At 37.5% G+C, this 26,214-nt stretch overlaps 1 protein-coding gene across 6 annotated transcripts in view; it reads right to left on the reverse strand.

Annotated features, from left to right (window-relative positions):
- FAM13C (family with sequence similarity 13 member C) overlaps positions 1–26,214 on the reverse strand; it is a 169,151-nt gene that overhangs the window by 94,211 nt on the left and 48,726 nt on the right. For all 6 annotated transcript variants that reach the window (XM_045039993.1, XM_011287384.4, XM_045039996.1 and 3 more), the window contains one exon: positions 15,332–15,450. In XM_045039993.1, coding sequence (XP_044895928.1) covers positions 15,332–15,450 — 119 coding nt within the window. The remainder of the gene's footprint in view (positions 1–15,331; positions 15,451–26,214) is intronic.

Genomic DNA, 26,214 nt, shown 5'->3' on the forward strand with positions numbered 1-26,214 from the left:
AACAGAAATGAAAGTTTCTCACTAGAGAAGTTTAGCTATGAAAAGAAAACTGGAACAGTAGCTAGGTGTTTCAAGTTCCCCCCCTTTTTTTAAAGGTGTTTGAAGATATTGCTTGGACCATTTGTAAATCTTCCTGGAAGCTAACCTAAATACAAACACTGGGTCACACTGAAACATTCCCTCCAATTCTCTTGCTTCTCTTCACCCAAAATAATAACAGGAAAGGAATCAAGCAAATCTCTACCCAATGCATGCTTCTGGAGAGGTCAGTGATGAGAAGGCCAGTCAGAGCACTCTGCCCTGCTCTGTGGTCGAAGCAACAGGAAATGCAGATTGGACTCCTCAAAGCATGATTATGGCCCTCAGCACTGATGGGAATGTCCTGCTTCTGAGCATTACTACCACTACCATCACTGTCATTATCACCACCACCATGATCACTGTCACCATCACCACCATTGTGACAACAATGTGTCACACCAATGTGTCATTGTTACCACCACCACCATCACCACAATCACTACTGTACTGCCACCACCATTGGTATCATTGCCATAGTCCCTGTCATCACTGCCACATCCATCATCACCACCACCAAGGTCACCACCACTGCTGCCACCATCATTGTAACCATCACTGCTGCCATCATCACCACCACCACCATCGCCCATGACCACTATTGTATCTGCCACCACCACCGCCATCACTGCCACTGCCACTGTCATTACCACCTCCATCACCAGTGTCATCACCACCATTGTTGTCACTGCCACTACAACCATCACCACTATTGTCATCACCATGACCACCAACACTGACACTATCATCATTGCCACCATTATATATTTTGAATTAAAAGCACTTCTAACAGAGAAATATAAAACCTAATTATGTGCTGATATTAGAAGTGCTTCTTCCTGGATGGAACTGCATCCAGTTTTGGTCACTGCAAAATTATGTATAACCCACTGAAGTGCAAATTTTTAAAATTTTGGTGTTTCCACATTGCTGGGAAATTAAAGCATGTGCTGAGTCAATCTATATGGTCATTCTGCAGTGGTTTTCCCTCAGAATGTGCACTGGAATTCAAAATAGCAAAATAAACAAAGCATTAAGATATTTTTCTTGGCCTAAGGGTAGTGTCAAGCCCCAGATGTGATAATTTGTGAAGAAGCAATATCTTAGCATAGAATTTTTATATCAACCTTTCAATTATCTATAATTAAATTAGCAGATGAAGGTGTTCCCTATCTCAGTGAAAATCTTCTCCCTCTATCCAATGTCTTCCTCATGGAAGACATCTGAGAGTTATTCTGACACTTTCCTCTCCTTCAAGCCCCATAGCCAGTGTATTATGAAGTCCTTCAATTTCTTATCGCAAATAACTTCTGCATCTGTCCTCTTCCCCTCCACCTCCATCACTACTACCTCAGGTCAAACAACTATAATCTGTCTTTTGGACTACCACCATGGTCTCCCTATTTCCCCTCTACTCCCACAAACCATTTTCTACACAACCACCTTATCATTTCCCTTCTCCACATGACACTTAAAATAAAGACCAAAATTCTTAAAGTATCCTAGGACATTGTGAAGGATTTATCACCTGTTAGCCTCTTCAACTTCAATTCACACCATTCTCACTCTCTGCTACTACTACACTGACACTTTTTCAGTTCTTTGGATGCACCATGTTCCTTTTCACCTCAGGCCTTCGTATGTGCTGTTCCTGTGCACATAATGCTGTTCCCTCTCCATTCTCTTTCCTAATTAACACATTCATCCTATAGACACAAGGTAGCTCATAATCAGGTCTCCCTTTTATATGTTCTTCCTGTATTCTGATCTACATCTGCTCCATAGCATAGTCCCTAATTGTGTATTTCTATAATTATCTGATTGTCTCTTTCATGATGGAGCACTCTATAGAGCAGGGACCTTGTGAGTCTTGCTTGTTATTTTTATCTCTAGGGCTAATCCTGACATTTGGCACATAGTAGGCACTCGATGTTTGTTAACAAAGTATTCATCCTAGGGTTATGGCCAGCTGCCAATTCTGGTATATTCCCAAGTATGTACAATAATTATGATAAAACGCATGCTTTTTCCCCACCTGTAATTTTCTAGCAGGACTGGCAGGATAGGATGACTCTCATTCCTACAAACAGTTACATTTCTTCCCTGGGGAGACCTGCTGAAGATTAGCAAGTGGTGTTCTAATCCACATTTAGAAAACCCGGGCAGAAAGAGTAAAAGGAGAGCAGCCAGTACACTTTTCAGAATGCTTCATATAGAATCAGAACCTTAAGTCTGAACCAAGCTGAACTTTGGATCACTCTTAAGAGTTCAAGATATTCCACTGCATTAAATTGAGCCTCTGTTCAGAAAGCAACATGGGATACACTAATGTATACCCGGATGACTACTGGCTAGCTGTATGACTGTTGTTTCCTGAAACTCTTTTAAAACAAAAGGTATATCCCAAGAGGACAACCATCTGAGCAAAACATTCTTTATGTATAAACAATAGCTCTATATGCAGACACAGACAAGATGCCAATAAATTCCAGTAGTATTATTAGCAACAATAACAATCTTCAATACCAGTAAATATAAAATTCCTTTCTCTAGGGAGTCTAAGCTATATTAAAGACATCCTCTTATTGGTGTTTTCTTTTAACCAAATTTCTGTGCCAAAGGACTGAGGTTACGTACTGGGCAGCTATCTTCAAAGATAAAGAAACCAAGGCACTGAATCTTAAATGACCCTCAAGAGACCACTGACAGAAAACAGAACTGGTAGTCAGTAGATCTTTATGAACTGACTTTTCAAACCATGTATGTACTTTTCCATGTAAATAAATTCCCGTAGAGGGGAGAAGGAGGTCATGGTTAAAAGCAGAATGCTGATTTCTAGTAATATGCCTTGGCACGAATTATGAGAACCCAGTCTCCACTGCTTTTCATACTTCTCTGAAGATTACTATCAATCAGTATTATTAAAAACATATTCCTGGGCCCCACATTTACTGAAGCTGAATTCCCAAAGGAATGCACTGGTAATATGTATTTAACAAGCACTCCAGGGCATTCCTAGTTGGGAAACATTATCCTAAAGGTCCAGGTAATGGGAGGATACCAGTGGCTGAAGAGCACAGGTGAAGGACTTCTGTGAGTACAGGAGTGCTCTGGGTATTTCTGGCCTGAGCTCCCAGGGGACACATTCCAAAAAAGGAAGAATCATGTCCCTGAAGAGACTCTAAGAAAAACACTGAACACAAGGCAGCCCAGCTGCACTGGAATAGATACCGCTCCTCACCTTGGTGGGCTGGAACAGAGCCCAGAAACAGTCAGAACCATACCAATGTCCAAAGAATGTGTGAGGTGTGAGTCAAGCCCATGAGGCCAGCATCAGTACTGAGAGAAGAAAGGAGGTAGAGTAGCCATGGGTGTGGTCAAAAACCCCTATGAATCAAAAAGAAGAGTTTGGGAAGGGATTGAGGACAAGGGATCCATTGGGAGCACAGATCCTAATACATTATTATTGATAGCAGCACCTGGTCTGCTGAGCTGTATACAAAGCACTTCCTTCCATCATCTCATTTATTCCATTCACTTAGTAAGTATTTATGAGACATCTGCTTCCTGTGCCAGGCAGTGGTCTGCCCAAGAGGCACAGTGGTCATAGCAGATGCGTTAGCTCCATGGACAGTTCTGCTCACTCAAATTATCTCCCTTTAAGCACCTGCCAAGTCTCTTTACTTTTCTGCCTCAAGATTTTGTGAGGCAGAGCTCACTCCCACACCCTAGAAGTGTGGGGGAGTTACTCCTCTGGGGACAACCCTCTGCCAGCAAAGAGGGGAGCATGTGAATATACACTTCAGCCCCCAAATTTCAAAGGGATACATCCTCAGATGTATTTACAAGGTTCCTCAGAGAGTCCTCAGGGAGCTAATCTCCAGTCGCCAAGAGTAGTAACCTTAGTTACACACATGCTGTCAGCTCTCCCTCCTCCCCCACTTTCTATCACCTCCCTCTACCTAAGGCTTCCTATAAGACTCTGCTTTCTGAAGGAATCTAATGTAAGCAAGCAACATTACAAAGTAAACACGTTACTTGTCTTTCTGAGTCAGAGACAGAAAAAAAATCATCCAAATGAAGATTTAGTCTAGGGACAGATACAGTGAAGGGGACAGATCACAAATAATGGTGGGGGAGGGTGGCTAATTTGAATGACAGGTAAATATTTAATGAATATTAAATTTTCATTGCACTGGGCACTGTGATATTACATCTGATACTTGGCCTTCCAACATTCTATCTTTTTAATTATGAATCAAGATAGTGCTAGGAACAAAAGAACTTAAGAAATGACACAGAGGACTTACATAAGCATTAATATTAAACAAGCCTAAATCCTAACTGTTCCCTATTAAAGATTTTCCTTCTCTTCCAAAAACAAGAAGTTATGAGTCTCTAATATTCGCTTCTACTCTTCCCTCTTCCATCTTCACTGCCACCATCACCTCCCACGTGGATGATACATTGCCTCCAATATGTCTCCCTGCTTCCCCATATCACACACTACCTAGAGTGGTCTTTTAAAGATGGAAATCTGAGCATGTCATTCTCCTGGTTATAACCTCAAATGGCTTCCTTTTGCACTTCAACAAAATCTGAGATTCATACCCTGGCTTCAAGGCCCTGTGCAGTCTGGGCACTGCCAGCGTTTCTGATGCCATCTGATATATTCCCTCTGCAATTCAACTTCTCCAGCCTTTTGGCCCTTTGTCTATGACTTGAATAAGCCAGCACCTCCACACCACTATTCTGAGTACTTACACTAGTTAGGATTCTCGATATCATTCCATTTTAAAGCAAACAACAAATGCCATACACATATGCAACACTAACCTCTCCTTACTAATGTGGTCTTGGCAAAGAACCTGGATTTGGCAGGTTTGGATTGGCAAATAATCTGGAATCCAGGACCTGGATTAGTGCTACTCTGAGAGGCAAGGGTGAGTTAATGATCAGAAAGACAAGTCAGAGGAGCCTGGTTCTTGCATGCTTTAATCTCATTCAAGTTTGACAAGGCACATTAAATTTTTTGGCAGTTACCTTGGTTCTTAACTGTCTTCTTTCAGTTTCAAGTTCTTCTCATGCCCCTCCCCACAAGTCATTCCAACAGTGTGGTGATTTTGTCTTCTCAGCACTTTTTACCTCAAATCCACTTCTGACAAACAACCTTCCCAGGGAACTAGCCCTTCACATGCAAATCCCAAGGACTCTATTTTGTGTGTCTAGATGTATTCAATAGGCTCAGTGTGGCCAAAGTTGTTTTCTTGTATGGGTATTAAATTCAAGGCATTGTTAAAAAGTCTCCTGAAATCTGGCCTTACTCTTGCTTCCACCTTCTCAAGTTTCACCTCTTGGACCCCATTGCCATTTAAATGGGCCCTGGTATTTCCTTTGCCCATGGCATCTACAGTCATAGGAGTTCTCTTGATTAGAACTCTATGCTAGTGGACCCCTGAAAGGCTTGCTCTGCTTAAGGGATATAAAAACAGACTTTCTTCAACTTTTATATACAGAATAAAACACTCAAATGAAGAGGTGTCTAGGATACAAATTCTGATTTTAAGTGTCATCTGACCCTATAAAAATCACCTTTAATATTTGCTTTCTGATCCCAACTGACTCAAACCATAAAAGCCACAGATACCACTGAAAATGCCTTTTAGGTTTCTTCTAGTCAAAAATAATTTTTAAAAATCCATTCTCTTCTATACTTTCCTAATATTCTTCTCTACCTCGAACTGATAAACAACAGTTCAAAGAAACAGAACATAAATGATGATTTGCATTTGTGCAAATTGATGATTGCAGCAATTATAGTAAATTTATTTTTGGTTCTATATCTTGAACAGTTGATACTACTTTTTTTTCATGTATAAATAATTTTCCCTGTTACAAACTTAAGAGGAACCCAAAGGGGGAAAATTTGGAAAGCAAAATGAATATTTTAAAAATCACCCACAGCCATTCCATCTGAAAATAACCACCAATAAAATGATTTATGTCTTTCCAGTGTATATTTCTGTATATAATTATATGTTAAGCAAAAATAAGATAAACTTATAATTCTGTTATGTAGTTGCTTTTTTCTCCATGTATAAATAAATCATGAATATGTATCCATGTTAATGAAGACTCTCATAAAACATAGTTTTAAATATCCATCATGAATTTTGGCATTTCTCTTGGAGGTGGTGGTATGCACTCTAGAAAGCATTTAGGAAATTTAGAGGCTATTTGTGATTGGTGCAAAGGCTGGGGGTCCCTGCTGACATTCTGTAGGCTACAACCAAAGATACTAGAGCCTTGAGATGAGCAGGGTAGTTTCACCCATCAAAGAATTTTTCCATACCTGGCATGCCTTCCAAATGTCTTTTGGGAATGTTAAAGTCAGAGGCATTTTGCCCTAAGAACAATCTGAGCTAAAAAAACTGTAAGGGCTAGTGGGTTAAATAGAAATATCTAGAATATACAAGTATGGAGAAGGGGATTGGACTGAACTGTCTCAAATGTTCCACTTAGACCCAGTATCCTAAGATGCTGCCATATACAGAAATCCAGCCACATGACTTTCTAATTCTCTCAAAATTATCAATTATCCATTTTAGTCCTATCTTCTTTCATGATCAGATAACTGAAAAATTTATATGCCACATCTTTTTGGTTTATCATTTTAAATCCCATGTCTGGATAGCTTTACCCTTAAGCACAAACCAAGGAAACTGAAATGGAAGTACATAAAAATATTTTAAGAAATTCTTACTACAGCAATATCTACAAATATGAATTCCAGAAGTAACCAAAATACATACTGATTTGGAGTTACAAAAATGATGGTATATTTCATAGTCACTATCATATGGAAAAAAACAATATTAAGTAGGACAAACAAGCTACACAGAAATGCCTAAGATTTCATATATATGAAAAAAATTTATATATACAAATTAAATTGGTTAAGAATAAAAGAAAAATAGGAAGAGTGGGTGGAAACTGTATATGTCACTATATATGATGTGAGTGGATGTGAATGCGGATGTGGATGTGTTTGTGTGTGTGTGTTTAGCATTGAACATTAGTCTTTTTTTTTAACATTAGTCTTGAAAAGGAATAACCCTTAAGCACCAGAGCAACCATTGCCTCATTGGGAAGATAAAGAGTAAGTTAAAGAATAGGACACCCTTAAATACAAACAACAGGGTGGCTGGAGGGGAGGTGGGGGGGTGGTGGTGATGGGCATTAATGAGAGCACTTGTTGGGATGAGCACTGGGTGTCATATGTAAGAGATAAATCACTGGGTTCTACTCCTGAAGCCAAGACTACACTGAATGTTAACTTGAGTTAAAACAACAACAACAAAGGAATAACCTCATTCCCATGGCCTCAGGCACACTGAACGCCTAACCAGCTGGTCAGTTTTAAATTAAATTTAAGTTTATATGCACACTCTGTCTTCTATAATCACTATTGAAATTTGTCTCTTAAGTCTAGTCCAGGTTAGGCCAAGAAGATTTACAAGATGTTGAGATATTAAGGACAAATTTTTTGTTCCATCTCCTAGAAATATTATTTCTAACACTATAGGCTATAATGATACCAAAGTTTGTAAAACATGTTTCTTATAGAAACTTGTATTAGAGTATTTTGATGAAAAATCAAATTTGATCACCTTAGCCATAAATGAAGCTGAGCTTGGTGATAATTACCCCATTTCATATTTATAATCTTATATTTATATTTTTATTTATACTTATATATCTATATTTATATTCATATATCTTTATATTTATAATCTTTAAGATTATATAGTCAGAATGCATTCTGGCCTACCTTTATACTCTGGAGTCTGTTTAAAATTAAGTCAACTCGAATGTATTAGGAAGTCCCTTTTATACACAATTTTTTAATACCATATTAAAACAATAACAATACGAGGAGTGCACTTGTGGTGAGCACTGGTGATGCATGGAAGTATTGAATTACTATATTGTACACCTGAAACTAATATAACACTGTATGTTTACTAACTGGAATTAAAATAAAAACTAAAAAAAAAAAATAGCAACAATATAAAAACATACACTACACTGGTAACCATGGTTATATTGGGGTGGTAAGATTATGAGAAATTTTTATTTCTTTGGAATTTTTTATATTTTCCAATATAACCATATTTCATTTATTATTATTTTTAATGAGAGAATGTCTCTGAGTTTCCCTTTTATCTTTATTCCTAATCATTGTCCAGCGAAAGTGCTAACAATTTATAAAGTAATCAAGGGCAGTTGCAAAAAATAATAATAATAATTTTTAAAAAGGAGTGTTTCATTCCCAGAATAATCAAGTGTGGGCTCTATGTTGTCAATCAGTTCAATGATTTGGTGATTTGGTGTAGGATACTTTTTGTGCTCTACAGCAGGGAGGAGGAATTATTTTTATCTGTGACTGAAAGAGATTGTTTTATTAAGCTACAATTTTTCCACTCTAATCCTTTAAATATCTAGAATGTTGAGCATTTTTAGTGTTAGTGCCAGAAGGGAACTAAGAAGTCATCTGACCCAGACTCGTGTTAGACAAGGGGACTGAGGAGCGAGTGAGGAGAGCGCCACGGCGGCGGAGACATCGCTGGACCACCAGGGGGAAAGCGAGGCCCGAGCCTCTGAGTCTAGGATCAGAATGGTTTCAATCCCAGAGTACTATGAAGGCAAGAATGTCCTCCTCACTGGAGCTACCGGTTTCCTAGGGAAGGTACTTCTGGAAAAGTTGCTGAGGTCTTGTCCTAAGGTGAATTCAGTGTATGTTTTGGTGAGGCAGAAAGCGGGACAGACACCCCAAGAGCGAGTAGAAGAAGTTATTAGTGGCAAGCTCTTTGACAGATTGAGAGATGAAAATCCAGATTTTAGAGAGAAAGTTATAGCGATCAACAGTGAACTCACCCAACCTAAACTGGCTCTTAGTAAAGAAGATAAAGAGATCATCATAGATTCTATCAATATTATATTCCACTGTGCAGCTACAGTAAGGTTTAATGAAAATTTAAGAGATGCTGTTCAGTTAAATGTGATTGCTACACGTCAGCTTATTCTCCTTGCACAACAAATGAAGAATCTGGAAGTATTCATGCATGTATCAACAGCATATGCCTACTGCAATCGAAAGCATATTGATGAAGTAGTCTATCCACCTCCTGTGGATCCCAAGAAACTGATTGATTCTTTAGAGTGGATGGATGATGGCCTGGTAAATGATATCACACCAAAATTGATAGGAGACAGACCTAATACATACATATACACGAAAGCATTGGCAGAATATGTTGTACAACAAGAAGGAGCAAAGCTAAATGTGGCAATTGTAAGATCACAAATGGCAAGAAACATCTGGTACTTTGTGGTTAGTCTGTGTTACAAGTTTCTGTCATACTTCCGGGCATCCAGCACTATGAGATACTGAAGACGAGAATTTAGCATTAGAACATCTATGCATATGGTGGTCTAAATGCACAAAATGTAAAATGTACTTAAGTCATCTCACCTTTTGTCAAGACATTAAACCATCTTAGATCAGAAAAAAAAAAAAAAAGACAAGGGGACTGAGGGATTTGCATGAAGTGACCAAGGTCACCTGAGAGACATAATACAAGACTGCATTTCTTAATTTGAATGTTCTTTCCATTCTACCAAATTGTCTCTGAGCCCATCAGGATGGAGGCAGGATCGGGGGATGAAAAACAGCCCTAACTATATGGCCCCCTTCCTATGCAATATAGGCAAAATAAGCTATTCCAGTCTCAAAACACTATCAAGACCAACTAATTTTTTTGTTCTATACCTCATTTGTTCTCCCCCTGCCCTGTTAAGAAAGAAAGAAAGAAGAAAGAAAGAAAGAAAGAAAGAAAGAAAGAAAGAAAAAAGAAAAGAAAAGAAAAGAAAAGAAAAGAAAAGAAAAGAAAAAAGAAAAGAAATCTTAAGAGCACACTAATAAGAACATGCTGGCAACATGTAATGCTCCTGCTCTGGTACAGTCCAAGAAGGCAGTTCTCGTGTACTATGTTATTAAGAATCTCTGGGTGCTCATTCTCTTACTCATTCTTTCTCTTTTTAGCAGAGCTCCTTAAGGCTCTGCTTACTTCTATGAAAAACACTTAAATAAGAAACAATTAGCTATTAAAACACACACAAGTTGTCTATCTCAAAAACAAAACCTGAAAGGATTTATCCCTCATGGAAAAGTTGCTGCCAACAAAACTTCCTCTTTCCATAAAGCAACAACCCTTTTTCTTTCTTCTGGAATGTCACAAAAATAGTCAAAGCCATAAAAGGTCATTATTTTTGCTAATACTCCAATCTTCAACCCCCTCTAACTGGGGACTTCGAGACGAAGAGGCTAATGAACTCCAATTCACAAATGCAACCACCAACTTAATTAGCAGTAACACAATGCTACAGAATAGTTCCTGTTTATACAGACAAGGTCTTAACAACATTAAAGGTTTAATGCTGTCATAAATTTTAATAAAATATTTTAAACACAAGTGAATTAATCACTCTCAAAAGTAAATTTACTTAGCTGGGTAAGAAATCCCCAGCTTCATTAGTATTCTGTTACATTGATAAATCCTCCTTTGTCATATCCGAGGGTTCACAGGATTGGCACTGGCTGTAGCTATATAAAAAAATCAATCAAACTGATGCATATTCATCAAGTTACTGCTCTGAACAGATTGATGGCATTTGTCTTCATTCTGTTATAAGGGGAACAAGGGCTTAAGCAAATAACAGCCTCACTGGGTGTCACACTAGAAAATGAGAGGGTTGTATTAAATGATTATTAAGGCTTCATTCTTGCTCTAACTAAATGCAGTTCTATAACTTTATATGTTTTGAAAAGCTCCAGGTACTGAAGAGTATGTCAGAGTAGGGTAATATGCAACCCCTCAACTCAGATGCAATGGAAATCCAAGTTAAAATATAAATACATCATCTTGGAAAGGAGGCAAAAGACATTATCAGACATCACCTTATCAAGGCTTAGCTCTGAGCACCTAGAGTACCCAGGATGAGTAGTTGCCTGGAAGAAAATGATTGAAGTAAGCATTATAAATCAAATGCCTGTATGAGTCAGGCAAAGAGTACAAATAAGTGGGCAGATCTGGGCAGGAGTTGTGGAAAAATGGATGGCTGCTCCTCAGCTCCTGCTAACTGTTGCCTTATAGGGCCCTGGGTATCACATCTTCAGATCTTCAAAAAGAATCTCCAAAATCTATAAACATGGTGATTTTAAGTTTATTTATTTTGAGAGACAGAGAGAGAGAGAGAGAGAGAGAGAGAGAGAGAGAGAGAGACCGAAGCGGGAGAGGGTCAGAGAGAGAGAGAAAATCCCAAGCAGGCTCTGCACTTGACACAGGGGTCAATTTCTCTAACCATGAGATCATGACTTGAGCTGAAATCAAGAATCAGACACTTGACCCAGTGAGGCACCCCAAAACTTTCGGATTTTTAAATATTGAATCAAAATATTTTAAAACATTCTGTAAGCCAAATGTATCTCCACACTTTAGATACATCACAGATCTCTGCTGTGGGGCACTGTACAAGGAATATAATATAGGGACAGCAAAGACATGGCAAAAAGGAGGATGGATGCAGTGAAAGAGGACAGAGGGGGCTAAATCAGTATCTGAGGTTGTCTCTGTGGATCAATATGCAAAATGGAAGGTTGGAAGTGGTTAGGATAGTGTTTCTAAACTTTTTGGGGTCATGAGTGACATAAGATTCTGATAATTGCTTTAGAGATCTTCCCTGGAAAACAACTTTTATGTAGTAGGCAGAATAATGGAGTGCACACACACACCAAGGTGCCCACGTCCTCATTTTTTGTCCCACTCCACATGTCACTCTTACGTGATAAAAGGGATTCAGTAGATATGATTAAGTTAAGGACCTTGAGATAGGGAGATTATTGTGGGTTGTCTAAATCAGTCCAATCTAATCCCATGAATCCTTTAAATCAGAAAATCTTCCCTGGGCATGGTCAAAGAGAGATGTATGGAAGAATGCTCAGAGATGCAATGTTGCTAGCTTTGCAGTGGAAGAAGGCGCACAAGTCAAGCAATGTAGGCATCCTCTGGAAATGGGAAAAGGCAAGGAAATGGATGGATTCTCCCCTAGAGACTCCAGAGAGGAATGCAGGCCTACCGACACCTTTATTTTAGCCCAAGGAGATTCATGTTGGACATCTACTGAACTGTAAGATTTTGTCAATGTGTGTTGTTTTAGGCCACAAATTTGTGGTCACTTGTTACAGTATCAACAGAAAACCAATATGATATATATACACTCAAACTTTAGAAAAAAAATTCATAAACCTCTCTGAAGCTCATCCACAGACACAAATATAGGCTCCCTGTGTTAGAAAGAGCTGACAGACAACACAATGCTCTGAGAGCTAAAGGTATGAAACTATTTCTCCTAGACATGCATGCAAAGATCAGATCCCATCTCAACACAATTAGCTCAAAAATCTCACTTCTACAAGCATGGGTTAATTCTCTGAAGACTAACTGTTCCTTTGAGTCTTGCTGAAGTGACATGTGACCCCTTGACAGCATAAAGATCTTTCTTCCCTTTTTCAAAGTGTTCATTATGCAAATAAAATATTCCCCCCATCCCCAAGAAGGTGGCATTTTACACCTGCTGAGATACAGACTGGTTTCTTCCCTCACTTTGAGTCAGACCTAGGTCTGGAGTGTCCTGTTACAGTATCATGTATCTATCAAGATCTTATTGGGCACCATATGCCTCAACCTGGTCATATGCTGACTTAAAAGGGAAGAGGAATGTTATCAGGAATGTGAGATACCTGACTCAAAGTTGTTTTTAGCCTCAGATCTCATTTCACCAGTTCATCAAATTTCACAATCCCTGTAATATTTTGAGATTTTTTTTAAGTTTCATTAGAATGTCCCTAGGTGACGTCACCATGTTTGTGACAAATAACTCTGTAGTTTAAAGGTTACCAACACAACCTAAATACTAAACTTAACAGTACCAGATATAAGTGGCCTATCACCACTTCTGATCTGAGACTTAATACCAGATCCTGTGATTCCTAAAACTGGGGTGCAGAATATTCTGGAATGGTGCTAGCTCAGAAAGCTAGATCCTATCAAAGTGGAACCTGGGGGCTAGAAGGGAAGAGAAGAAAAGGAAAACAGGATATTTGGGGTCCTATGGAGGTTTGCTAAGCTGCAGAAGTAGCCAATGTGTTGGAGAGAGACAAGGCTGATTTAATGAGGAAGGCTGCCCAGTGACCCTAACTGTATTCAGTTCCTTTTTCTGACATGCAGAGGAGGTCTAAGAACCTAAGATGTTACAGACTTGTGTATATGTACATCTCTGTTTTTCTGAGAAAAGGTGTCATAGACCTGAAAATCCGAATTCAGCTGTAACTACCCATCTATCCTCAAATGTAAGAATTGCTGCCTGGTACATTTCCTCATCAAGACTATTCTCATTCCATACTCTCAGCTCTTACTGATAACAGGAATATTACCACTTACCTTCCCCGCTGTAGATAAGAGATAAAATGGTTTAAAGTTACCAAACATCAAGTATATATTCCATACACACACACACAAAAATAATTTAGGGTTTTTTTTGTTTGCTTTGTTTTGTTCTATTATTTTGAAATATGCATGGGTATATAGTTGGCTATATTCTTGCTGCGAAAGGTAGTTACAAGTCTGGTAGAGGGGAGACAGTGTCACTACACAAAATTGGTTCTAGTCAGTCTAAAACAGCTTAATTTATTTTTTTTTTACTTTTTTTTAATCTTTACTCATTTTTGAGAGAGAGAGAGACAGAGAGACAGAGACAGAGAGACAGAGAGAGACAGAGTGCAAGTGAGGGGGGAACAGAGAGAGGGAGACACAGAATCCGAAGCAGGCTTCAGGCTCCAAGCTCTGAAGCACAGAGCCTGATGCGGGGCTCGAACTCATAAACCGTGAGATCATGACCTGAGCTGAAGTTGGACGCTTAACTGACTGAGCAACCCAGGTGCCCCATAAAACAGCTTAATTTATAATAAGGCTTCAAATAGGAAGGAGAATGCTCCAATGACAAGGTTGAGTCTTACCTGACCTGAGGTCACGTAAGAATAAACAGAAAAGAGGTGGCAACTTGTGAGAAGGGTGATACAAGACACCTATGAATACAGTTGAAAAAAGAGTCACCTTGCTTTTGGGGTCCCTCCAAACTTTTAGGAATCTATGATTCTAAATTTAGTACTTGAATATTTTAAAGCAAAATTATATACTACAGCCAACTTCTCTGTAGTTGTTGATTCATTTAGGCTGTGCTGCCATAAAAAAAAATCTAAAGGTCGTGCTCAGAAGCAGAGCACTCTCTTCCCACTGAGTGAGGGCTAAGATTACGCTGTATACAAGATCCTACAAAGACAGCTGACACAACTAGCAGCTGAATTCTTTCTTCTGTTTATTTCCAGAAGAGATTTTCCACAGACAGCTGCAATGCCAGGCTCCCATCAGAATGTCATGCCAACTTGCTGCAGACAGCTTTCCACCCACATCCTTGCCCTGGACCCAGGGCTGTCTCCAGCAGGTCTAGCAGACCAGAGAGGCCAGCCCCTGGACTGCTTCAAGTGTCCCAAGGATACTACTTGGATCAGCATTGAAGCACACCTGGTATGCTGTAATCAGACATTTGTGGGTTCAAATTCTGGCTCAGCTTTTTCACTTGTGCAATATCAGGCCAGGGACACAATGAATCTTGGGCCTCAGGCTCCTCCTCCATAAAATGGGGCTATAAATACTTACTTTATGAGGAAGTGATGAAGGCTAAATGAGATAATATATAAAAAGAAACTGACTTGATGTCTACACTGTCATCACTAATTATCATTATCATGGAGGAAAACATTTCTAGCATGGAATGAAAGAGTACAAAATGAAATCAACATTTCTTTCTCCCAGATTATCTCCTGTCGTCTCTGAGCTGTAAGGCTGATTATCTCCAAAATGAAGACAGTGACAGTAGGTTATTTACATTTCTCTTCAATTCAGACTCAATGATACTCTCTTATAGCCCCTTAAAGCTGCTTCTGTGACTTGTAAGGAATGCCAGCCAAAGTCAGAAAGCCTTGCCTCTTGTATGGGGGTGACAAGCACCAGCATCAGCATTTCTGGGAAAGCAACACCAGGCACAGCACAACTTCTGACAGCAAAAGACCCACCTTTGTTGAACTCGCACTGTTTCTTGGCACCTGAAAGGGTGATTTTGTGGACTCTCGTGGACCTGCGTTCCTGTTCTCCCCCGACACTCTGGCTGGCTGGGTACCACATGCTCTGTCTCCTGCAAGAAGAAACAGCAAAAGTAGAGGAGCTGTCAGAGGCCATCCGTTCTCTAGTGTTCCACAGTGCTCTTCAGCTGGGAGTGGGTCTCAGGGCAGGGAGCACAATACAAAACACATTCTGCCGACTATAGTTGGGGAAGGAGGCCAATAAGTGATTTGAAATTCAAGAAACCTCTTTCTGTCAGTTGCTACAACATTACAGGATGAAGAGAAAAATAATTAAAAATCTAATGTTCAAGTGATGATATAACCATACATTAAAATTTTCACATTAAAATATTATAAAAGGATATTGAATAAATAGATATATCTGAAAATACAATTTCTGGAATATTTATAGCATTGGCTCGTTTTTGTAAAAACAAACATATGTATGAATGTACATACACACAGATTGAGATACCATAATCTTAACAGTGACTAACTCTGAGATGTCATTTCTTTTTTATTTTTCTTTTGGGGACTCATCTATATTTTTTTACAATAAACATACATTATTCCTATAATAAGAAATAAATTTAAGTTAGTCTGAAATTTAAGGAACATATCATTTTTATAAATACCAAATATGCTTGATATTCCTTCTCCCACTCCCTCTCTCTGACATGCACACACACAGAATACACACACACACACACACACACACACACACACACTTGCCATTAGCTACACTGCATCCAAAGAAATCACTACATTGGTCATCCCATGTTGCAGTCTACTCATTAGTTTAGAAGAACTCCAGAATGCCAAACTCTCCAGAGAATATCATAAACAAATCGAAGCAAAAATGAATCTGGATGCACTATAAAGACACACACACGCTAAAAACAAAAGATTTATACACATTCAACAGCTGAACCGCTATAGTCTTTGAGCTGTGCCAACCCCTAATAACAAGTTTTCCTAACAGCAAAATAGCCCCTCTTTACCTGATAAAAAAAAAATACTAAAACTATAATCAGTAAATCCAGATGGCTGCCATCATGTAGTGAAAAAAAATCATATGCTGCAATACATTTGGATCTTAGCAGTATAATGTGGTGGCAATAGAGACCAAGATTTTCTATTCTGAGTGTGGGCTAAAGTCAGTACAAGTGACAATATGTCAAGTCACTTTTCCAAAACACTAGACTAATGTGGTGGGGCTTTTTGCCAAGTAGTCATCACAAGCTTCTAAAACAAAATTACATGGATACTTTTCTATAAGAGAGTTAAAGTGGGGAGTGGGGACAGAGATAAGGAAAGGGATTAATTATGCCACCAGAATCTTTTAATTCCATTTTTCTAAGCCTCCAGCTTCAGGCAGAAGACACTCTGGAAGTAGTAACTGCTTATGAAAAATTCTACAACTACCCCAATACTGGCAAGTTTCCCCAAACAGTGGCTTTCAAGTGAGATAGCTCACTTGCAAGGTATGTGACCTTAGACAAGTTACATCAACTATCTGGATCTCAGTTTCCTCGTCTGTAAAATGGGAATAATATTCTAAGGTCACAAAGTTGTTGAACAAGATGTCACTAGAACATCTCTTACTTCCTGTCAACTGGAGGCACACAGCAGATGGGAGCTATGAATGCTAATATTGCTTTTATAAAAATTCCTTTAAAGCTCAATATTCTGAAAGTAATGTTAAGGAAATATTCAGAGATTTAACCCAAATAAGTTTATCAAAAACACACCTATTTTTGTGGCAGAATGCTTGTTTCATATTTCTATACTATTAATATCATTTTAAACATCATACTTAGAAGCCCAATACCTGTAGGCCTAAAGGAAAGACTCTTCTAATCTCTAAAAAGTTTAAATCTGAAATTTCCATCTTATTAAAAATTTTCCTTTTAGGAAAAAGTAGTTTTTTTTTCTTTTTAAAGACGATATCTTATCTAATCCTTTGAATCCACAAAAGTTTGAGAAGGGTTATAGGCCACACATTCTGGACTGCCATGGATTTTATGATTTATCTTAAAGATGAATAAGAGGGGTATCTGGCTGGCTCAGTTAGAAGAAGATGTAACTCTTGATCTCAGAGTTGTGAGTTGGAGCCCCATGTTGGGTGTGGAGATTACTTAAAAAATTAAAAGTCTTTTTAAAAAGATGAATAAATGGGGCTCTGGAGAAAGTGCCATAATCCTCTCAAGTCACAGATCTCAAAGCGTTGCAAGAGGAGAATTTTTCTCTGGCATGGGTGGATAGAGTATTTGGGGACATCTGACAATCAAGTCCCTGATTCAAGAGGAGAAAAAAATGGCATTGTCAGCCATGCTTCTGCCCACTAAGAATTTGAAACTTCAAGATGGTATGGAGAACTTGGAAAGAGTAAGGACTTTGGTATAAAGCATCCTGAATACCAACAAACAGAGCAGACTCTGATGCGAAATATAAGCATAATTGTAATGATGGATGCTGCACTTTCCAATGACAAAATGTTAGATCATGCTCCAAAGTGTTGATCTCCAAAACCTCCTCAGATCAGAAACAAGTCCAGCCTCTCTCTGAAAATGCTGAATGGGTTCTTCCTTCCAAAGTTCCTATGAGTTTGGAAAATCTCATTTGTAAGAAAAGGAATAAGTATTTTTAGTTTAGTCCCTTCCATTCTATTATCTCTTCATGGAATGGCTCCAGGTGGACCAATAACCCCAGCAAACCCCACATGGGAATCAAAACCTTCAGGTGATTCTTGTAGGCTACATGTCTTCTGGCTGAGGCCCCAGGCATCATGAAGTGAAACAACACCTCCCTATTATGCCCTAAGTGAATTCCTAACCCACAGAAACCACGAGACATAATAAATATTTGTTTTAAGTGTTATACAACTATAGATAACTAAAATACCACTACCTTTTTTTCTTGATCTAAGATACTACCAACTATAAAAGCCAACATCAGTTTAATTAAATAACATGTTAGGAAAAAAAATAATGCCATATTAAGTGCATCCATCAATTTTAAAGTATAATCAGCTATAAGAAAGGTCAAAGTGTGAAAAATATATGTTTTGGCATCAAGGAAATTCAGATCATGCCCAGCAAAACACAGTACTATGTGTGACACAAAAGCAGTCTTGTCAGTAGGACACACCAGAAAAAGCAACTTCAAGAGTCTAATCTAGAAGTTACTCAAGAACCTCATAGGAAATAGGGGAGTAAACCCCAATTCTTACTTGCTCCACTTTTAAAAAATAATTTCATGATTTTCCTTAAAGGGATAAGGCAGAAAGAAAAGGGATATCATTCTAAATAAATTAATAAAACAATAGCTTCCAAAAGTATTGTGCTGCCAGGTATCATTTATTCATAAGGACATAAGGGAAAGAATATATAACAAGAACAGTAATAGTCATAGTTATTGGCCTTTATAACAGAGATTTAGCTAGACACATGAGAGACCACGACTTATCCCCCTTGGTGAGTTCACATCCCTATTCCAGTTGGGCTCCACCACCTGACAAGTGACAAGGTTAACTAGGACTGCCAAAGAAAGTTCTTAGAATAGATAGTGTACTTGTGTATGACTGAGAGTGAACATATTCTCCCTGCCAACCCCCCAAAGGTGACAATATCTGAACAAGAATAATATATTTAATTAGTTTTGCTCACTTAAGCTTCATTATATCTTTGTTTGGAATCTGCTATGACACTCCTCCCCCTCCCCCCCCCCCCCCCCGCCACCTCAAAAATTCTAGAACATTAAAGCAGGGTGTTTATCTTAAAATGACTGAGATATATTTTTACTCCAAAGGGAATCACCTACTATAAACCAAGGATGTTGACAGTTGAGGAAGTTATATAAAAGTGATTAAGACAATCTTGCCCCCAAAGAACTTTAAAATCTACTGTTTGACAAACACTAAAGTGTGAGAGAGCAGACACTAACTTGTTTACTTCTGTGTTAATGTACTTGCCAGATTGGCAAGTCCAAGCTGACCAATGGAAGTGAAGGAAGAAGCCAAGACCCTCCCCTCCAGGCTTGTCTCCCTGGTACCTGGCCAGGCAGAGTCTGGGTGGGTATATGATGAGTCATCCTACCTCTTCTCTTCCTCCCAGCCATTCTCTATCTTCTGATCTCACCTCCTGTACATCCTAATTCTAGCCTCAGTGGAGTGATTTCTTGGTTCTCTGCTATATGCAGGGCCAATCACATCGACTTAGGTCTGACATGAGTAAGGTAAGTGTCACACAAGCATTATTTCACTCATTTTCTGACCCAGGAGCACAGGCCAGGACAGTATGCACAATGACAACAGAGAGACTGTCTGTTGGATTGAGAGGCTTGGAACCTCAGCTGAGTCAAGGAAAAATTAGCTGCCCCTAAAGTGGGAATAGTGGAATATAATATTTTGCCCTTGTTGGGATTTTAGTGAATTCAGCTGACTCTTACCAAACTTGAGAGAATCTAGTTTTGATCCAATGGCATGGCCACAACTTCAGGACCTTGGACTTGGAAAGTCCCCCAATTTGTACAAATCCATAACTCAGAAGAAAGAAAACAATTTCCATCCTAGTCTTAGTTTTTGCTCATCTACGCTAGCTTGCCAAATCAGAACACTACCTTTAGACCTCAAAGACACATGCGTCCTTTAAATCTTCCTTTCAAGATGTGGTCAGTCAAAACATTAACTCTTTTCAGCTTCTCACAGTTGAGGTTTTATTATGTCCATTCTATTCCAAAACTGATAAAACAAGTTACTTTCCTCAACTACTGGCTTAAATTGTAAACTAAACAGATTTGTAACTAATCACTCCATTGCTAATGCCTTGCATTTTTCAGAGCATGTTCTTCCCAAGAGCTCTAAATACTACATGATTAATACTTCTGATATCTCCATAGTTTTGAAAAACAAAAATATTCATCTCTTACAACAAACAGGTAATATGTTATAAGTGTACCTTATCCTATGTCACCCCAGAGTACCTTTTACCTTAAATCTGCACACATCTATGAAAATGACTTAAAGTCTTTTTGAATAATTGGGGATTTTAAAGACCTTTCCCCTGATTAAAAGAATTATCACATTCATTTTATAATTGGGGGAAAAGAGGCACTGGAAGAGCTGATTAGAATATCTTCTAAAAATGTGTGTCATTATTATTTTAAGTATTCTGGATATTTAAGAAATAGTACTTAGAGAACTGTTGTTTCAGACCTATTTTAAAAATAATTTCTGGGGGCACCTGGGTGGCTCAGTCAGTTAAGTGTCCAACTTTAGCTCAAGTCATGATCTCTCAGTTCATGAGTTCGAGCCCCACATCAGTGCTGACAGCTTGGAGCCTGGAGCCTGCTTCATATTCTGTCTCCCCCACTGTCTCTGCCCCTTCCCAGGTTGTCCTCTCTCTCTCTCAAAAATAAATAAATTAATTAATTAATTAATTAATTAATAAAATTTCTGCCTACCTTGTTCACTATTTCAACACAGAAATAAAATAAATTATGGAGGAAGATAGGCATAGGTTCAAAATCCACACATATCCACAAAGTAGGATCTCCTCTGATCCTATTTTCTTATCTGAATACAGAGATATCACTAAGTTTACTGCTTACATTTGTAAGAATTTCTAGTAGAAAACAGATATTCAAATTATGCTATCTTGTCCACTTTCCAAATCAAATAACATTCTTTGAGTGCCTGATCTATACCCAGCACTAAACTACACACTTTTAACTTGTATTTCCTCTTTTAAAACCAGGAGGTGGATCTCACTGTGCCACTTTCACCCATTAAGAATAATCAAGTGAAAACAAGACAGGTGACGTATTAAGGCCAGAAATATTGTCTTTTATGCAAGTGATGCCTTCCAGAAAACCCTGAAAATTTCAGTTTAACTGATATTTATGCATTTTAAGGCTACACATTTCCCCACTATCAAAAGTACAGTGTTCCTATGAAATCTTCCAGAAGTCATGGTGGTATAAAGCAAAGCAGCAATTACCATTAGTCTATATGGCAAATTTTTTTTTATTCCCAGACCCCAAAAAGTAACCTCTCTTACACCCTTCTGATACCTTAGGACACACAAAATAAATCTAGATAAAGCACCGATGTTCACAGACCCAGTTCAAAGCTATGGCAGCTTAATGCTGAGATTCTGAGTAGAATTCCCAGTAAAGCAGCTTGGTAGCACCGCACTAGCTGTTCAGGGTGCATGCTACCTCTATAATGGCTCACTGTAAAACAAACACCCCATGCTATTTTCACTTTTTGCCTTTTTTCATAAAAGTAAAAATCCTCTTCAGATTTCTTCTGGTTAGTGGAAATATGTACCAATATAGGTCTTTCATAAAACTCAATTGGCATAACATGAACTTTCAAAACCCAAGGGATATCTCTATTATCATGACAGAAGACAGTGAATATTTTGTTTAACCAGCTAAAGTTGAAATATTTTAATAAAATAAACACAACTTTTATTCAATAGTCCTGAAGTGCTTTGAAATTATGCAGATCTTGATAAATTTGGGGGTAGTTGCATTATTTCAAATTGTTTCCATTCAGAGACTTAATATGTTATATTCAATATTTAATTCAAAATTGCATAAAGTAGGACCACACCGAATCTTTTGAGCTATAGAAGTCAGATCCTAGCTCTAATCTCCTAAACTCAAATTCAGAATTCTTTCCATTTTTTCAACATCCCAAATTTATTATTCTCAAGTGACAAAACTAAAACTATTATCTGGGGAGTATAGAGCCTATCAAATAGTGGAGCACTCTTCCTGAGAGACTTTGGGCAAGAAAGAGTTTTATAGAGTGAGAAGAGACAACATGGAAACAGGGAATGATTGGCTAAGAAGACAGGGGTTTCCTTATAAGGCTAGTGGGTCCTATTTTCTAGGTTAGATAAGCTAGATAAGGCTAACTTGCACAATTGTGACTAATGTTATGTTTTCTTGACAGGTGTTTTCAGTAAGTGCAGGCTGCCCTAGTTTAGATTTGTGACATGGGCTAGGCCACTGGGATGGCCTCCATTTTGTGGATCCCAATATACAAATTAACTTTATCAACTTCCTCCTTTTGATATACTCTCAGTTGTACTGCAAGTATTGATCAAAATTTAAAGTATTGGTGCCACTGTGAGCTACTACTCCTTGTCAATGTTGGAGTCAGGATGACTCTCTGACCACAATTCATAGATTAGGATATCAAAGTCCCTTAGTTGGCAGTTGTTCATCCCATTTTTTTGTCATTCTAGGCACAGGAAGACCATTTGTCTCATTACCAGTGGCTGCATGCATGCCTTTAAAGCTTTTGAGAGAACACAGTGCATCAAGGTGACTATTAGAATGGCTATAAAGTGAATAATACCCAATATTTGGAGGACACACCAATGCTGCAATCCCCAGGGACCAAACCGACTTAGAGTAAATAGATCAAAGAAAGACTTCATTGAAGGAGTTACTTTCTCAAACCAAATGGTTTGTTTATATATTTTGTAAAACAGTCTACACTTCTACAGAACTATTTATCCACCAGTGTGTTTCAGAGAAACTGAGGCATTGAAAATGGGGGAAGAGGTTTATGATGGGAATAATGACAGAATCACCAGCATCATACTAAATCCAACAGTCCACTGGAGGCAGGATAGCCCACTTTTGTAATGGTCTGAGATATATGAACAATGGTGTTGTCTTTCCAGGCCAGGGCAAGACAATAGGTTGACAAAAGAATGACAAAAACCTTCATGGTGTAAAAATTAGGAAAAGGATTGTTGGAAAGGGAAGGAGAAATGGAAAGAATCATTCTCAATGTTTTGTGAGGAAGCAGTCTGCTTCAACATCAGCTAGTTTTTTTCCTAGTCAGTTTGATTTTCATGTCTCCAGCATTTGCACAAGACCAGATGTCAAGTGGAGACTTCTCCAGTTGTGAAATAAGCACCCAAGTTTAAACATCTTGTTATTTGGCAATGGTGTCTGTGTATGAGAGTACTTGGTAGATAGAGTCCTTTCCATTAATCTTAGTTTTGCAAAATCATTAGAATAAAAAGTGATTGTCTTAAAATAACAAAATATTTAAAAATGCACATGGTTAAAGAACTGATGAGAGTTTCTTTGATGGTTAAATGTAGTTATTTCTGTGGCATACAGTAATTTAGAATAATAATTGGACATTGAAGTATTGATAAATTTCTAGAAACTCTATAAACAATTTCTGGAATACCTATGTTAGTAACATATATCCATACACACATAACCTAACAAGGTTTATCATTACTTATTTGACAATGTTTCCCACATAATTTAACATATCAAATAAACCTAATTTCTTTAACATCTCTCTTTTCCAAGGTGAGATTCAAATCTTTTGAGATTTCCAGGGACTCTCTGGGATATATCAAAGTTACTTTAAGGTCAAAAAGACTCCTTTAGAGTTTGATTTGGTGAAGTTGTCAAAATGGCAAAAGGTTTGAACATTTGACTACGTGAGACCACAGATCATTATCAAATATTAATTACCTAAATTGACAATAGAAGATTGTGAAAGGCAAACACAGGTTACATTGTTATGAATGAGACTTAGTTCCTAATATTAAGAAGACTGGGTTCTTTTAAGTAATCTAAGACCTGATATAAAAACAACATGAAACAAAGGAAATTATTTTGCTAAGAGAAAAAAAAAATCTTTGCTTTGCAGGTAGATTGCCTTAAAAGTAAAGGGAACAAACAACAAACCTTTCACAATCATTTATCCAGAGCGGACTGAATAGTACAGGAATATCTTTTTCACAGAGAGAAAACCAAATTTTAATTTTGCTTCAGGGCACTCTTAATAACAAAACTCATTTTTTTTAGGGAAAAAAAAACCCCTAAATCCATTCTAATCTTAGCCAGCTTGCCATAGCTAAAATTATTTTCCTAAGATTCCTTTTCCACAAAAGTTTTACAACTTTTTATAACCATTCAGATTTTTTACTGTATTTTTTCCTTCTTTTTCACTCTGAAACAGTCACTTTCCTTTCCTTATTTTTATTTTACTTTTTTGAATTTTTTAAAGTTTATTTGAGAGAAACAGAGACAGAACAAGTGGGGGAGGGGCAAAGAGAGACAGACAGAGAGAGAGAGAGAGAGAGAGAGAGAGAATCCCAATCCCTCTGTGCTGATAGCACAGAGCCTGATGCAGGCCTCAAACCCACAAAGCTCTGAGATCATAACCTGAGCTGAAACCAAGAGTCAGAGACTTAAGCAACTGAGCCACCCTGGCACCCCTTTCCTCATTTACTTTTCATTCACAGTTGTTTACTTTTACCCTTATTATTTTTTGATAGTTTTATTTACATATATGATTATAATTATTACCATTAGAATCCTAAATTCCTAGTGAAAACTAAGAAGTAAGCAAATGTGGACTGGCAAATTTACATATATATTTCATAATTTCTAGAAATATCATCTTCCTCAGTGAATTTTTCAATGTGGACAGAACATGTTTACTAGTAGACCAAATATCTTTAGTTCTTCTGTAAAAGGAAATAAGTAGATAATCTATGCTCAGTAGTTAATGTTTCAATATTTTATATTCCTTATAAATGATCTAGATATTCAATGTATATCCATCATTTAACTTATCTCAGTATAATATTAAGGTTTCAAGTTGCCAAAAAGATTTTGTAAGCTACTTTTAAGTAGATGTACAAAAAAGGATAATTATTGTTGAAAAGTTCATTTATAAATTTTTATCTTACTTGCTTCTATTTAATTTACTTATTTCTAACAATTATGTTTAGATTACTCATGAAAAGATGATTTGCTGTTTAATGATTCATGAAATTAAGTTATCTGTTAGGCTCACAAATTCTGTAACAGAGATAATATGAGCTCCTTTAACTTTTAGTAAACTTAGGTATAATAAAAGTTGTAGAGCTGCATTATATTTAATACTGATAGCTCTAAAGACATGATAATTTTAATTAAACCAATGAACTTAAATTAATGTTTATTTACCAAATATTATCTTAGATTAAAACAAATTTGAGAAACATTTGGGTTACTTTCTATAGTTCTGTGAGTATATTTGATTTATATGTATGTTTATATATAAATAGAACTCTGCACAAATTAATTTTGGCAATACCATCTAGATATAGAAATTACCACACTTTTATAAAACACTTATACACATACATAGACATACAGACAGATATAAAGAGAGATCTTCTAGTTTTTTAATTTCAAATTTTAGCCACAAGACAGGTACAATAATGCAAAATTCTGTAGCCTCTAAAAGAAGAGTTGGATACAAATTGGTTTCTGACAGATAGAATATGTTAGGCTACCTGCTCAGATGGCTTACACATTTTCATAATATTTTTGGAGAAGACTTTTAAGATTTCTTCATATGCCTAGGCTCCAAATTGCTTTTCCTTCCCCCCCCCTTGTGATAGAAATAACCTCCCCAAAATTTGTATTTCAAAGAGATGGCTTCTATAGATAAGAGTTCCTAGAGATGACCAAGTTCAACTTTTACATCTCAAAAACACAGAAAAAGAGTGCAAGTTTCTACAAAGACTTTGTTTACTAAATCCAGAATTTTATAATACCTACAATCTTATGAGAGGAAAAGGGGATGTTTGGAGGGTGGTTTTAAAAAAGTAAAAGTGGTGGTTTTAAAAAAGTCCAGAGCTGTACTTATATTCTTATAATGACTCAATTTATAAGACAAGTACAATTGTTTTTACTTCCTCAAAAATTAGGTTGCAATCTGAATGGCATCAAGGATGCTGACCCTTCCAATCCAACTACTTTATCTATTTGCTTCTTTAGATAAGGGAGAA

The sequence above is a fragment of the Felis catus genome, chromosome D2 (assembly GCF_018350175.1).
Source record: "Felis catus isolate Fca126 chromosome D2, F.catus_Fca126_mat1.0, whole genome shotgun sequence".
Taxonomy (NCBI): domain Eukaryota; kingdom Metazoa; phylum Chordata; class Mammalia; order Carnivora; family Felidae; genus Felis; species Felis catus.